The 16,191-nt window shown below is 44.2% G+C and overlaps 2 protein-coding genes across 2 annotated transcripts in view; one reads left to right on the forward strand and one right to left on the reverse strand.

The window, feature by feature from the left end:
- The window catches only part of IGFBPL1 (insulin-like growth factor binding protein-like 1), a 17,238-nt gene extending 17,030 nt beyond the window's left edge, over positions 1–208 (reverse strand). Inside the window, exon 1 of the mRNA XM_006886959.1 lies at positions 7–208. Within this exon, the coding sequence (XP_006887021.1) occupies positions 7–208 (202 nt within the window). The remainder of the gene's footprint in view (positions 1–6) is intronic.
- Positions 207–16,191, forward strand: part of LOC102862532 (stimulated by retinoic acid gene 6 protein homolog) — a 40,986-nt gene continuing 25,001 nt past the window's right edge. Inside the window, exon 1 of the mRNA XM_006886960.1 lies at positions 207–355. Within this exon, the coding sequence (XP_006887022.1) occupies positions 207–355 (149 nt within the window). The remainder of the gene's footprint in view (positions 356–16,191) is intronic.

The following is a 16,191-nucleotide window of genomic DNA, read 5'->3' on the forward strand; positions in this document are numbered from 1 at the left end:
CGGTGCCCAGGCAGAGCGCGCAGCAGCCGCACTCATCGCGCGCCGCGATAGCGGGAGCCGGACAGCGCGCGGGCGCTGGGCAGAGCTCCGGCCGGCACGGACCGCACTCGGGGCGCCGGCCACCCGCGCCGTGAAGCCTAAGGCCTGCGGCCAGCGGCGGTAGCAGCAGCAGAAGTAGCAGTGGGGAAAGCGCAGGAGAGCGAGGCATGGTCTGCTCTGGGACAGCAGTGCTTTTCTCTCTGCTCGGTTCTGCACGCAGCACAGCCTCTCCGCCCGCCCCGCTGCCGCTGATTGGCCGGGTTTGCACCGCGGGGTGCCGGCAGGCAGCTGCTGTCCGGTCTCCGGCTCAAGCGGGGTGGGGTGGTCCAGGCAGGGCACCAAGCAGGACGGGTGTCCCAAGTCCCACTTTCACACATCCACTGGAATCCTGAGGGGGAACACTGAGGTCAAATCAGGGTGAGAATTTACCCGAGGCTCCATGATAAAGCCAGGAGACCCAAGGCTGGCACCCAGAAAGAGAAGAGTACTTTATTGTTGTCTTTAGTAGTTTTCACAGTTGCACTGGAGACAATGCTGACTAATAGAGACCCTACAGGACAGAGTAACACTGTCCCATAGGGTTTCCAGAACTGTAGTCCTTACAAAGCTGACTGCCGCATCTTTCTTCTGAGGAGTGGCTAATAAGTTCAAAGTGCTGAGCAGAGCACTTTTAACCATTGTACCACTAGGGCTCCTCTAATAAAGAAATTAAACGGAAAAACAAGCTTACTGCTTCTAAGTCCATTCTGACTCATGGCGACCCACCATACACTGTGTATACTACACCATGGGGGGGGGGGCGGGGAGAAGAAGGGCGGAAGAAGGGAGAAGGGAAGGGAAGGAGGGAGAGGGGTGGGGAGAGAGAGAGATGGATGGAGAGTGCAAGAGCTGGTGCCCTAAGTAAATGGTGAGAGAATAAAGTTCTCTTTTAATGCCATCCACTTACAATATTTCTGCTTGCTCGCTCTCTCTCCTCTGGGGAAAAGCCTTTGCCATCAGTTTTTTTCCTATGTCTAGGAGTTTCTCAGCATAAAGACTCCAGATCCAAATGACACATTCTACTCCTGTCTCTTTTTTGGTGGTAGGATGTCTGATCGATGTCCTGGTACACAAGTGTCAATATGTCTGTGGCTTGGCAGGAACTCATATTGGAAAGACACAGATTCTGACAGTCAGTTCTTTATTCCTGTGGCCCTCATACCTTCTCCAGGAGGTGTGTTTGCCCAATGCTGCCCCAGTTCCTTCAGAGAAACCCAGGATTCCCAGCAGGAAATCCAACAAGAAACCCAAGGGAGGTATGACTGCTAGAATTTGATGTGTGGCAAATGAAATGGGGGACATTATGTGGAGCTGCTGACCACTGGCCAGACTTAATGAGGGACTTTTCCTGCCTTCCCCTTTACCCCTCATTTGCCCTAAACTGGTTCCATCCTTTCTGGAACTCTGTATTGTTGCTTTAGGTGTCACCATTTGGACTTAGAGTGACCCTGTATGACAAAGTAGAACCGGATTTTTCCAGACTGTCATCTTTATGTGGGGGATCAGTGAAGGAAGAGAAGATCCTCGATGAGATGGATTGATATAGTGATTATAATGGTAGCCTTGAATGTGTAAAAATATTATGAGGATGACACAGGACAGGGTAAATTTCACATCCACTGTTCATAGGGTTGGTATGAGTCATAATCTACTGGATGGCACTTAACAACAATATTTATCGAAATAGATCATCAAATCTTTCTCCCCCCAGAGAGGCACCTTGCAATTAGCAACCTAGCACTTAACCCTTGCTGGTTTCAATTAGCAGCTTAGTACTCCCAAAAGATGGAGAACGCCCACTGGAGCCTGGATCCATTTCACTCTCCAGCTCTCAGCTAATCAGGCCACAGCAGATTAAAGTAAAAGACAGGCAGCTACCTGGTCCACTCCAGTTCTCTCTTCATACACAGCTACAGAGAAATAGCAGCAATACTCAGGCTCATTAGGGCTAAGGAGGTGGTGGGGAGGACTAAGTATAACAACGAGGTTAAAGCACCCGGTGTAGCTGTCTGTACTTATTAGTGATTGCTTTCAACCAGAAGCCCCATAGCCACTATATTCATGGGACCCAAGCCTAGAATGGGCTTTTAAAGGGCTCACATCCCTTGACTCTCTTGTATTCTCCTACTAATCCTGAGAAAATAGTCACTATGTGCAAAGACTTCACCTTGGGTTGGTTACTATAGGGAAAAACTGGACCCCTAAATGCCTACTGATGGGTAATGATTAGATTAGCTATGGTACATTCAACAATAGAGGATTATGTGAACACTGAAAATGAGGAAGGAGTCATAGGTTAATTAAATGGAGAGATGTTAATAATGTAATGTCTAATGAAAATTATAAAGTACATGTCTAGGGTAATGGCATATTTGTAAATACGTGGATGCAGAAATGTAAGATTGCTTAATGATGTGCAAGAGGTATTTATAATGTCAGATTAACAAAGCAGGGCTTGAAAAGCGAGGAGCTAAATGAGACAAACTGCAGCCTTTTGGGTAGCGGTGCAAACACCATAGATTAAGCCTCTAGAGAGGAGGGGCTGAATTTGCTTAGCAGGGAAGGAGAGTGAGATCCAGCAGGTGGCGAACTTCCAGGCCCTCAGTGATTCGGGGGCAGCGATGGGCGTGACTTTCCACCTGCTTTGCTCACAGCCCTCTCAGAGGAGATGCTAAAACCTGCTGAGAGTGGATGCACATACATCCGACAACCGCTGAAATGGGTGTGAATTACCCTATGACATAGAAGGAGAGGACAACCACCCCTGTCCTTGGAGAGTTTTCAGCAAAGAGGAGGAAGGGAGTTTAGCTGAATCTGCTCCAGAGACAGGCCATGGATTTGAATCTCAGACTCTTTTCTCAGGCTGAAATCCACAGCCATAAAGTCAACTCCAGCTCACAGAAGCCCTACGGGACAGAGAACTACTGCCCATTGGATTCTCAAGGCTACACATCTTTTCAGAAGGAGGCTGCCTCATCTTCCTCCCCTGGAATAATTGGCTACCTTTACTGTACTGGGTTAGAACTCTGACCTTTTGTTTAGAAGCTGGATTCTTGAACTACTGTTCAAGAACTACTGTTTCAAGGCTGAAATCCTTGTCTCCATTCCTCTAATGGGCTGCTCCCAAGAAGAGGAGTGGGTAGAAAATGAAATACCGTGGAGCAATGAGTGGAAACTACATTGTTGTTATTATGTGGGCAAATTTCCCTTCAATACCATGCAAGAGGAACAGGGCAAGACACACTGCTTTGCAAAGAATGTGCCAGGGTACAAAAAAAAAGGATGTTGTTAAGTGCCAACAAGTCTACGACTCATGGACATCCTATGAACAACAGATCTGAATCTGAATCTGTTTAAGATCTGAAACATCTTGAACAGATCTGAATAGATCCTGAGCCATCCTCACAATCTCTGAAATGTTCAAGCCCACTGTTACAGTCACTGTGTCATTCCATCCTGTTGAAGGTCTTCCTTTCTTTCTCTGAACCTCCACCTTTCCCAGCATATCTTTTTCCAAGGATTGGTCTCCCTGATAACACTCCCAAAGTACATGAGAAAGAGGAGTTTCATCATCTTTGCCTCAAAGGGTCACCCTGGTTGCATTTTCTCCAAGACAGACTTGTTTGTTCTTTTGGCAGTCCATGAGACATTCAGTACTCATCACCACCACAATTCAAAGGCATAGATTCTTCTGTCATTCTTATTTCTTGTCTAACTTTCAATGTATTGGATGCAACTGAACATGCCATGCTTGAATCAAGCTCCTGCCTGATGTCCATTAGATAGTTATGAACCTGGACAAAATGAAGAAAACAGTTTGCGAGCACTGAGTGTGGATCCAGCACAGAGATTTGAACTCTTCCATGAGAGCCCCACCCACCCCAGCTATTCCCAGGACACTTTTCCAGGCTGCCCAGAAGAAGAGTAGAGCCCAAGTGGAGCAGAGATCAGGCTGAGGGCTAGGGCAGCTGGGATTGTGGTGCAGAGGTCCAGAGCACAGAGAGGGAGCCTCAGAAGTCTGTGTGCAGATTCACCTCCTTATACCTCTGCTGACTGCATTGGTGCAGGGCAGGCTGGGAGATCTGACAGAGAGCAGTGGTGGGGGGCACAGAGGACACTCTGGCCTCCCACAGTGCTGACAGGACACAGGCATCCAGTCTTCCCAAAGCAAAATGATCCAACCTCACAATGCTGTCTCTGAGTTCGGAGCCAAGCAGCACTGGTTGCAGAAGAAGCCTGCCTTTCCACGCCCTTCTACCTGCTTTTCCCGTTGCCCTTTGTTCCCCGAGCCCTAACGGTGGTAGCTGCTCCCTGCAGTTGCGAGTCACATGTTATCTAGTTAACAATTCCTGTATTAAATGTCGCTTGTCACCTAACTAGACCCTAAGTAAATACAGAAGCAGCTCTGGTGGCTCAGTTATTAAAACTCACGTCTGTTAACCAAAAGATTGGTGGTTTGGACCCATCAGCTACTCCACGAGAGAAAAATGGGGCAGTCTACTTCCACAAAGATTTACAGCCTAGAGGCAGAGTCTAGTGGAAGGGGCCTCAGCTGCTGGGCAGAGCTCTGACATCCCTGAGGGCCAAGGTTCCGAGCAGGAAGTCAAGGGGAGAGCTTGGGTCCAGGGGAGACTGGAGAGAAGTTCCTGCTTCTGCAGCATGAGAACGAGAGGACAGGAGGAACAGCTGCCAGTGTCCTGAGACAAGGAAGAAAGAGGACTGTCGCTTTCATTTTGCTAGTAAATATTTGACTAGATGTTTGTCTTCTTTTTTTTTTTCCAATTTCAATTGAGCTCTGTGGAGAGGACCAGGCAGAAAGTCAGGACTTCAGAAGAAGCTACAGCAAAGAACCAGCAGGTCCCCCAACCCCTAAAGAGTCCAGAGCTTCATTTGTCAGTCAGTTTCACACCAGAGCTGCGGTCACTTCGACATCAAGATGTTCTCTACAAATGCAAGGTGAGTTTTAAGTCACATTTGAGGTAAGTCATACTTCTTGTTGATTACTTTTGAGTCGAGCATGACTTATACTGGATGCCAGTATTTTCCGGATCACTTTCTTCTCTGATGTGGTTAATTATTGGAAATGAGAGGGAAGTGGCACTGTTTTGTAATTGCCGGACAGAAGAGGGGATGGGGTCCTGGGCTCTGGGTTTCTGGGTTGGTGAATGGATTTCCATTCATCGTCAGTTCTTTAAAGAAATGTGGTTCTTTAGTCTTTGTTCTAAGAGCTCTCAGGCTGCTCCTGCCATAGGGTGGGATGACTGGGGACTCACAGCGGCTGATGGTAGGAAAGAACTACTCATGTGGTCATCCTGGACCCAGACTGCAGAGTTCAAATGCTGTCTCTTGCACGTGCTGGCTGTGTTGGGTTGGACATGACTCTCCAGTTTTTTGGTTTCATTTTCTTCATTGATGAAACAGGTTGCTAAGAGTGACTCTTACACACAGTTGTGTGGATGCAGTTAGCAAACACAGCTCATGAAGGGGCATCATAGCTTGGTGCCTCTGAGACATGTTGACTTGCCACTGTCTGTCCATCCATCCATCTAGGACATGTTGATGAGCACCAGCTATGACCAGGTGTGAGGTCAAAAGCTAGGTACACGGAGATGAATGAGACAAGTCTTCACCCTTAGGAAGTTTCCATCTCGCAGAGAGATGTTGTGGTGGTGGTGTGTCATCAAGTCAGAATTAACTCATGGTTGACCCTCCAGTAGGTTGTCAGAGGCAGTAAATCACAAGGAAGGAGATTGCCCGTCCTTCTCCTGTGAAGCAGCTGGTGGATTCAAGCTGCAAGCCTTTGGGATTGTAGCACAGTCCTTGCCAGTAGGGCCACCAGTGCTAGACATGTTGTTTGTTGTTGTGTGCCATCGAGTTGGAACCTCAGAGGCAATGAATCGCATGGGAGGAGATTTCCCATCTTCTCTTGCAGAACAGCTGACGATTCAAACCACATGCCTTCAGGATTGCAACACAGCTTCTTTCCAGAGTTTCCTAAGTGGAAACACAGACTCACGAAAAGTCAGCCTCAAACAGCGATCTGGCTGCTACTGTGACTGTGGGGTATGTTGTCAGTTTCAAGCAGTCTGAACTTCTCACTTTCTAAGTTACCAAGTTGATACCCACGGATATCTTAAGCCTGAGGAGTCATAATACTTAACTGCAGATGTGATACTTGAATCCATGTCTCCTGGCTAAGACCTCTTCACATGAGGGCTACAGACATGGTCAGGATGATATGGGAGCTGGGACCACCTTTCCAACAGAATGGGAATGGAGACTTGTCATGGCCAGGCCTGGGCAGCCACTCTGGCTATTTGTTAACCAGATAAAGGGCTGAAGTCCATTATGTGGTTGGTGGCCTCAAAGGCAGGGAAGTTCCTGCCATCCCACTACCACAGGAGGACAAGGGATGCTACCAGCCAACTGTGACGTATACTGGATTGAGACTAGAAAGGGACAGGAAGGCGAGGCAACACCGAGGTGGCCACCGAGTGGACTGGAGGAAGTAGATTCAAACATACTGGAACAGAAGGGAGGGCAGAAACTAGGATCTGAAAGGGATAGAAATGCAACCAATGAAGATCCCATTTCAGCTCAATGAAAGGAGAAACCCCTTTCTTTAATGATATCTCGTCCAAAGCAGGAAAGGGGTGGGGAAGGGAATCTATGCACATTGAATGACTATGCTAGACACATGTCTTGCATTGCATCTGATCTTCACTGCACCCTTCAAGGCACGTGTGAGATCCATTTTAAGGATGAGTGTGGGCCTGAAGAGGACACAGCTCACTCCTGGTTGGTTATACAGCTGGGAGTTGTTCACGTTCACCTCTCCTTGGCCCCAGAGCCAGGCTATGTCCACTGGGCTTCATTGACTCAGAAAGATGACTTGTCGAGCAGAGTCTCCCACCTTTGCAAGCATCTCTTGACATTTCACTGGATGTGTGATGTCTTTTAGGGCAGACAAACATCAGAGAGGGCTGGACTTGAGAGCCTCTGAATGACCAGTGCTGAGTCCCCACTCTTCCATGACCAGAGGTGGCTGTGGGCGTCTTCATTGTGTGGGGACAGGGCACCACCCCACCAAAAGCATGTCAAGCGCACACAGTGCAGGCGATTTTCCTTTATATCTCTCTTTGTCTTCCATCCTTCTTCCACCCTCTCCCCTAGTTATATCAGTTTGGACAAAATCTTTATTGGTGTCTCAGTTTCCTTATTGGTGAAACAGGTTACTGAGAGTGCCTCTCTCATATGGTTGTTGTTACCCTCTTTTGTTGTTGTTGCTGTGTACTGTCAAATCAGATTCAGCTGGCACAGGAGGAGATTGCCCTTCCTTTTCCAGCAAAACATCTGGTGGATTCAAACTGTGTGCCTTCGGGATTGCAGCACAGCTTCTTGCCACTAGGCCACCAGAATTCCCTCTCTCACATGGTTGTTGAAAGGATAACTGTAGCTTGGTACACAAGAGGTGCATGAGGAATGCTTGCTTTCCATCTTTCCATCCATCCATCCTCCAGGAAGTTAGTTAGTAAGCTCCAACTGCTGCCGGATGTGGGGCCAGGAACCAGGCACACAGAGATACAGTCCACCATGTGGTCCATGCCCCAAGTCATAGTTACGGCCAAACACACATTACAGCTAAGACCAACTAAAACATACTAGGCTGCCTTCCTTCTCTCCCTCCAGTCTTTCTTTCTTTCCTTCCTTCTTTTCCTTGGAGATTTCTTATGTACTTTCTTCCAACCCAGAAGCTGGAGAAAGGGTGGGTGAATGGGAAAATGTCTGGGGTTGTAAGTTGAATAAGACATAATTTTTGCTTTTGAAAATCCCACAATCTAAAAGGGAGATATTAGATTTTTAAAAAATTGCATCTGTAATGTGAAACATTACAGTGACCTGTCCTAGAGGGGCCTGAAGGGCAGGACAGTGCTGGGGAGTCTGGGGGAGGGGCAGGGAGATGAGAGAGGCTGTTGCAACAGTGCTGACAGGATGTGATAAAGGCCTGAACTAAAGTTCTCAAATGACCTCACCCCCTGTTAATACCTCTGAGTGAGTGGTGTTTAGGAACTCTACAAAGACAAATATTTTCTGAGTGTGTCATCAAATTAGAGGCCATCAGGGATGACTGGGCCTCTAGCAATCATCTGATGCCAGCTCTTCTTCAAACAGCTGGTTGCAACCCATTAGTGGGTTGTAAATTTAATTTAGTGATTACGGGTGGAATCACATTAGAGATACTAGAGGCACCATGCATATTAAAGGTATTATTTTGTGTAAATCTCTCCAACACACATATACACCCCCCCCCCTACAGTTTGGTCATAACAGTAATTTGTATTAGACAGAAACCATGACTGTCAAAGTCTTGAAAACAATTACCTGGTCCAATCTCCTCATTTACAGGTAAGGGGGAAAGACAGACTAGAATGTAGGGAGAAAGGGGAGGGTGGAGTGCTGTCTTTTCTTCAACTTTTCTCTAATAGTAGAATTCATATTTACCTCTATCCTTCACACTTAGGTCCCTTCATTATTCTGGTCCCACCCAGAGCTAAGAGGTGTGCTGTGTGAAGTATGTAGTAAGCACTCCCTGAAATAAGTGTGTATGTTTACTAATCTTTATTGTCTGTTAAAAACATAACTTTTTTATCATTCACACTGATAAGGTAAATGCATCACTTGAGAGTTGCAAATATTCAGAATATTGGCTTTTTAATTATAAATTCAATGCAACCAATTGATTCTCATAGAACGTTTTCATTGATTTCTGCTGAACTCTTGTACTGGAGGAGGTCTGGTGGTGAGCCCACGGGAGTTGAGTTGCCAACTCAAAATTTACACCTCTCTGGAAAGTGGAATACACCAATGACTCCATGGAAGAAAGATCAGTAATCTCCTCCCGTGTCATTTACAGCCTCCCAAAACCCATGGGAAGGTCAACTTGGAGTCAAGTTCAACTTGATGGCAATGAGGTTTTGAGTTTTATATTTGGACCCAATCGTTGGGTGCAAATGACCAATGAATACAGTTCTGGCACAAATGTTGGTTAATCATTTTATTTCTTTTCATGCATAAGACAAATGTGAAACATCAAAGATGTGTATCAGAATGTCACCAATTTGTGAATGGATGGGGAAAATTCTGTAGAATCTAATAAGACTTTGTGAATTTTGGGGAAAATATTTTTCTCAATTTCTTTTGGTTTTTACAATGTAATGGACACAAACAAGGTGTGTTTAAATTTAATCTGTATTTCTACTCTCCATCACTTACAGACAGCTTTCAACCTAATAGATCAGGCATCAATTTGCATAATGTAAAACTCTTAAACTCATGCCATGGAATTGGTTCTGACTCATGATAACATTCCATCAGGTTTCCAAGATTATGACCAGTATGGAAGGAAACTTCCCAATTTCTCCCGCAGAGCTTCTGGTGAATGTGAACCACCGATGACATACTCCATACAACTCACTACAGATCACAGCTCCAGAGTTTCCTGATTTGTAGAGTGTTTGCCAATTTCTGTGGTGTAAATGCTCCTGTGATAGCTAATTTAAAACTATCAATGTGATGTCTCTGAGACTGGAATTAGGAAGAGATACTCAATAAGACACCATTCCAATGCATTCCTATGCAGATACAATAGAGGGAAATAATAGATCATACTAACAGGTAACAAAGTAATTAGGTAGTGATGGAGTGAGTGGAGTTTTTATTCCCTTTGGTTTTTTTTTAAGTGCCTTACCTCGTTGTAAATTTTTAAAATCTGATTTTAACAATGTTTTTATTGAATATTGGCCTTGTAGTATTCCAGATAATTTGACTGTGAAGTCTCCCAAGCTGGTGCATGCCAGCATCAGCACACTCATCTGTCTACCTCAGAACTCCAAGGCAGGATTCTAGGAAGGCTGTGTGAACTAGGAGATTCATGAAACTCATAAACGCAGATCAGGGCTGGTCCAGAATCAGAAACCCCACAGGGTATTGCCAGAAGCTGTTGTACTATAAGGACATCCATACAGAGCAAACCTCTCTGTGTCTCTCAAACACACACACACACACCAAGCTCCTCCTTTTCCCTCCTCCTCTTTCTGCATTAAGCAGTGAGAACATTTTCTTCTGCTGCCCACACGTTAGCCACCAGGCTGCTCAATGAACACATTGAGCTAAATCTGAAATCATCCAGGTTTCATGATGTTGGCTGGTCATTGCCCCTCTTGGGACTTGAGTTTCGAGAGGGATGTTTCCACTGTATTTAATCAGCGTTGCTTAAGCCTTCCTGTGCCAGGCACTGAGGGGTTGGACTCTGGGAGTGAGAGATGAGTCAGAGATAGCCAGAAAGGTCAGGGAACTCTAGGAGCTCTGAGCACTCACGTGAGCCAATCTCTGGGGCAGCAGGATGATAACATGCTATGGAGCCTGCCTCGCTACAGCTTCTCCTCCTGCTGGCCAAGTCATTAAACCTCTTGAGGTTTCTTTTTCCTCATTGTAAAAAGGGAATAATACAACCTACCTCACAGGATTCTTACAAAAGTTAAATTAGACAATATAAGATAGAGGTAAGACTCAGTGACACACAATACAGTCTCGTTAACCAATGAAAGTTATTGTCACACAGTTCACTTATTTCTATGCTGTTGTAGTGTGCTGTAGAATCTATTCTGACTTAGAGTGACCCTACAGGACAGTGTAGAACTGTTCCATATCATTTTCTAGGCTGTACATTTTTATGAGAGTAGAGGACCAAATCTCCGGGACTTTTCTTCTATGCACCTGCTGATGGGTTTGAACCATTGACCTTTCAATTAGCAGCCAAAAATTTATGCACTGTGTCATTAGCACTCCTTAAAATATTATGTTGTTGTTGATTGCCTTCGAGTCAAGCATGACTCATAGCAACTCTCTGAACAAAAGGCCTGAAGCCCCTCTACAACTATTGACACTTAGCAAAGTGCATAGAATTTCCAGAGGCATGTTATTTAGTGGCTGCCACTCCTGCTTCCAAAAGCTATTACTATAGAATGATGATATTAAGGGCCAAAGGAAGCAGGACTTTGGGGGCACAGAGAGCCCTAAGTAGATGATCTGCTTAGGAGAGTAGCGTGTTAAGGAAGGAAGCTGAGAATGTAGAGAAGCTACACTCTAAACAAAGCAGCTGTCTGTCTTTCTTTGTACTGGTCTTCAAATGTTTTGACTTTTCAAAGCAAATTTTTTTAACCTAATGAAAGTCTGCTGTTAGGGACCTCTCTAAAGTACTCAGGAGCAACGGTGTCTCTCTGGACACTAAGGTGCGCCTGATACAGGCCATGGTCTTTGCAATCACTTGTTATGCATCAGAGAGTTGGACAGTGACTAGGGAGGACAGAAGGAAAGTTGATACCTTTGAGCTGTGGTGCTGGAGAAGAGTACTGAATGTACCATGGACTGCCAGGAAAACAAACAGATTCATCTTGGAGAGGATTAAACTAAGCTACTCCTTGGAGGCAAGGATTCTGGGGCTTCGTCTGACATACTTTGGACATGTTGCCAGGAGGGACGGGTCCTTGGAGAGGGACATCATGCTTGGGAGGGTGGAGGGACAGCGCAGGAGGGGAAGACCCTCTATGAGGTGGATTGATTCGGTGACTGGGGTAATCGGGATAGGGGTGTCAGAGGCAGTGCGGTTGGCGCAGGATAGAGCAGGGTTTAGGGCTGTTGTGCATAGGGTCGCTATGAGTCGCAAACAACTCGACAGCACATAACAACAACAACAACAACAACAATGAAAGGATCCTGTAGATGCCGAAAGAACAAACAAGTCTGTCTTGGAGGAGATACAACCAGGGTGCTCCTTAGAGGCGAAGATGGTGAAACTTCATCTCACAGACTTTGGGCCTGTTGTCAGGAGGGGCCAATCCTTGGAAAAATACCTCATCTTCTCCTGGGGAGGCTGGAGGGTCAGAGAAAGAGAGGAAGACCCCCAACAAGGTGGATTGAGTCAATGACTGTATCAGTGGCCTTAACATATCAGAGATGGTGAGGATGGCACAGGATACAGCAAGGTTCAAATCATGATTCACAAGTTGGCTATGAGTCATTGTTGACTCAACAGGACCTAACAATAACAACAATGAGAGATTTGTAATGTTTAGATCAGCATGGAACAAACCTTGCGTATTCTGACTGTAGGCTGATTTCATGTATGTCTCCCTGTAGAATGGCATTTTAGTGCTGTGGGACAACATTCAGTCTTGTCTCTGATAACAAAAGCAGTCATTCATTCATTCATTTATTCATTCATGTGTTTACTGCCTGCTACTTGGTGTCAGCATCAGAATGGATGGTGAAGAGATTGAGATTGTTAACAGTTTTAGTTTGCTTAGTTGACTGTGGCTCTGCAGTAAACACTCTTGGTACCAGCAGCCAGGAAATCAAGAGATGAGTTGCCTTGGGGTCAGCTGTCAGAGACAACTGAAGAGCAACGACGTCAGGCTGGAGATTAAGGTACACCTGATCTGGGCAATTGTGTGCTATGCATAGGAGAGCTAGACAGTGACTAGGGAGGATAGAAAGAGAATTGATGCTTTTGAGCTGTGATGCTGGAGAAGAGTGTGGAATATACCAAGGACGGCTAGGAGAACAAACAGGTTTGTCCTGAAGAAGGTGAAACCAGAATGCTCCTTGGAGTCAAGGATTCTGAAGCTTTGTCTGACAAACTTTGGGCATGTTGCAAGGAGGGACCAGTCCTTGGAGAGGGACATCATGGAGAGTGGAGGGACAGCACAGGAGAGGAAGACACTCGATGAGATGGATTGATTCAGTGATTGAGATAGTGGGAGTAGGTGTGTGGGAGACAGTGAAGTTGGCACAGGATAGAACAGGATTTAGGGCTCTTGTGCATAGGGTTGCTATGAGTTGCAAGTGACTCGATGACACATAATAACAGCAACACTTGGTGTCAGGTGTTCTAAGCAGGAGGGGGTAGGGAGAACAGGTCAGCTCAAGCAACACATCTGTATTGTACTGTACTTGAAAATTTCAGAAAATAACCACAGACAGAATAGAATAACTTCCAATTTCACCATTCCGAAGTCATGCATTGGTTAAGTGCTCACTGCTAACTCAAATGTTGGCTACTTGAACTCACCAGACCCTTCCACAGGAAAAAGACATGGCGGTCTGCTTCTGTAAAGATTACAACCCTAGAAACCTTATAAGAATCCTATAGGACCGCTGTGAGTCAGAACTGACCAACTGTCAACAAGTTTAACGACTTGGGATCATATTGTATTATCCATTTTTTTTTGTTTTCTTTTCACTTAGCAGTAAACGGGCAGTTTCTGACTTCAGGCAGAGTTACCAGTCAGACAACTCTGTCAGAAGTTGATTTAGATATAAGTCAAATAATCTTTTCGTTTTCATCACATTGCATCTTATAATAAGTATCTTTTTAAAGCTAGAAATGTTTTGAACAATAAATTATAAAATTGACCATCTGAGACTGATAACACCAGAAATTTCATGTTGCCGTATATGACTATATTTGTATGTAAACAACACACACTTTCTGGCTTTGTTTGCTAACCACACTCTGCGTTTGGTTGCTAACCATGGCTCTCACTTCTTAGCAGTATTTTTTAAAGTGTTGCTAACTGGGAAAAAATATTGGCTAAGAAGCATGTACAAATATACCTCAGAGCAGGAAGGCATGATTGGTAAACATGCAAGGCAGGCATTATTTACATAGAAGTGCAGGAATCATAGGAAGACGTGCAACAACAGAAGATGGTCTTAAGTACAGTTCATTGTATCTCCAATACCTCACAAATTAGAGACCACTTTTAGTGTAAACACATTTCTAAGCCATCATTAATCTATTCTATACTATACTATACTATACTATGATCTTATACAATGTGTGTGTGTGTGTATATATATATATAACCTATACAATATGTGTGTGTGTAAAAACCTGTGGTGTTGTTGTTGTTGTCATATACCATCAAGTAGGAACTGATCCATAGCTGACCCCCCAGCAGATTTTCAGAGGCAGTTAATCACATGGAACAAGATGGCTCATTCTTCTCCCACAGAGCAGCTGGTGGATTTGAGCAGCTGGATTACAGCACAGCTTCTTACCACTAGGCCCCTATGCAATATGTATGTGTGTATATATCCTAGACTCTGTGTGTGTGCGTGTGTGTATAAAACACCTGTACTATACATATTAATATATGTGTATATATAAAACTTACACAATGTGTATATACACATTATATATAAAGTATATACACATTATATATAAAGTGTATATATATAAAGGAAAGAAGAGGGAGGGAAACACCAGTTTCCAAGGAGACAGTTCCAACTTTTGGTGACCCTGTGTGTGTCACAGTAATCTGCTCTTCACAGAGTTTTAATGGCCATGATCTTTTAGAAATAAATATCAGCTCTTTCTTCCACGGTACCACTGAGTGCACTGAATCTCCTCCCTTTTGGCTAGCAGTCTAGCTTAAACTGTTCGCACCACCCAGGGACTCCATGTAACTTAAAAATGAATATACTAAAAAAAATGCATATACTAGAAATAGCTGACTTTCATGTTCTACTTTATACACATCTAAATTTTTTACATCTTAACATCAAGAAAAAAATCCTTACCATTGGACATCATGACAGGTGGAGAAAAGATTGAAATGATCAATGATTGCCATTTACTTGAATCCATAATCAACACTTGTGGTAGCATCAGTCAAGAAATCAAGAGTCATGATGCACCACGGAAATGTGCTATCAAGATTAAGGTGTGATTGATCCAAGCCTTGGCATTTTGAATTGCTTCCTATGCATCCGAAAGTTGGTGCTACATAAAGATGAAGAAGACCAAAGAATAATCGTTACCTTTGAATTGTGGTGTTGGCGAAGAGTATTGACTATCCTGTGGACTATCAAAAGAACAAACCACTCTGTTTTGAAGGGTAATAAAAATTCACCTCAGAGTGGAAGGGGAAGCGAAACTTCATCTCACTTCCTTTGTGCAAAGTTTCAGGAAGAACCAGGCCTAAGAAAAGTATTTGTTGTTATGTACCATCAAGTTGTAACCTACTCATAGTTAACCCTCTCCAGTGGCAGTAAATCCCATGGGAGGAAAATGCCCATCTTTCTCTCACAGAGAAAGCTGGTAGATTTGAACTGTGAGCCTTTGAGTCCACAGGGCAATTCCTTACCACTCAGCCACCAAAGTAAAAGAGAGGACGACCTTCAAAGAGATGGAATTACACAGTGACTACCACAAAGGACTTAAGCAGGACAGAGATCGTAAAGATAGCACAGGATAGGGTGAGTCTTCAATCTCTTGTTATGAGTCCTAGTTAACTTGACGGCACCTAACAAATATGTCTTAGAGAAAGTATAACCAGGGTGCTCCCTGGAAGCAGGGATGGTGAAGCTTTGTCTCATATTTTGGGCATGTTGTTCAGAGGGACCAGTCTGTGAAAAAGGATGTCATGATCGGAAAGGTGGAGGGTCAGTGAAGGAGAAGAAGACCCTTAACAAATTGGATTGACACAGAGACCGTAACAACGGGCTCAAGTGTATCAGAGGTGATGAGGATGCCAAGGTTCAGATCCATTGCTCACAGGGACACTGTGAGTTGTAGCTGACTTGATGGAACCTAATAACAACATATAACAACAAACAACAAATAACAAATTTTTTGAAAATGTCTTGCAATGACCATATATTACATTTAGAATATTAAATATACAGGTGAGAGAGATAGATAGAGGTAGAGCTAGAGCTAGAGAACTAGAGAGCTAGCTAGCTAGCTAGCTATGTTAGTGTTCTAGAGCACATTATCAGGCAGATTTCTGATTATTAGTTTATATTCTTAGAAGTAGAATTCTTAGAAATGGAATTGATGCATTTTAAAGGTTTTGGGTAGATAATACAAAGTTGCCAAAAATGGTTACACCTGCTCATACCAGGATTACTAGTTAATGTATACTAATTTATTCTAAATGCCAATAATGCCAGGTAGCATTCTTATTTCCCAATTTAATAAGGAAAAAAAATACCAGTTTCTAACTTGTACTAATTGAAATCTTAAGTATCTATCAAACAATTATATTT

The sequence above is a fragment of the Elephantulus edwardii genome, unplaced genomic scaffold, assembly GCF_000299155.1.
Source record: "Elephantulus edwardii isolate Elephantulus edwardi_28Jun2011 unplaced genomic scaffold, EleEdw1.0 scaffold00052, whole genome shotgun sequence".
NCBI lineage: Eukaryota > Metazoa > Chordata > Mammalia > Macroscelidea > Macroscelididae > Elephantulus > Elephantulus edwardii.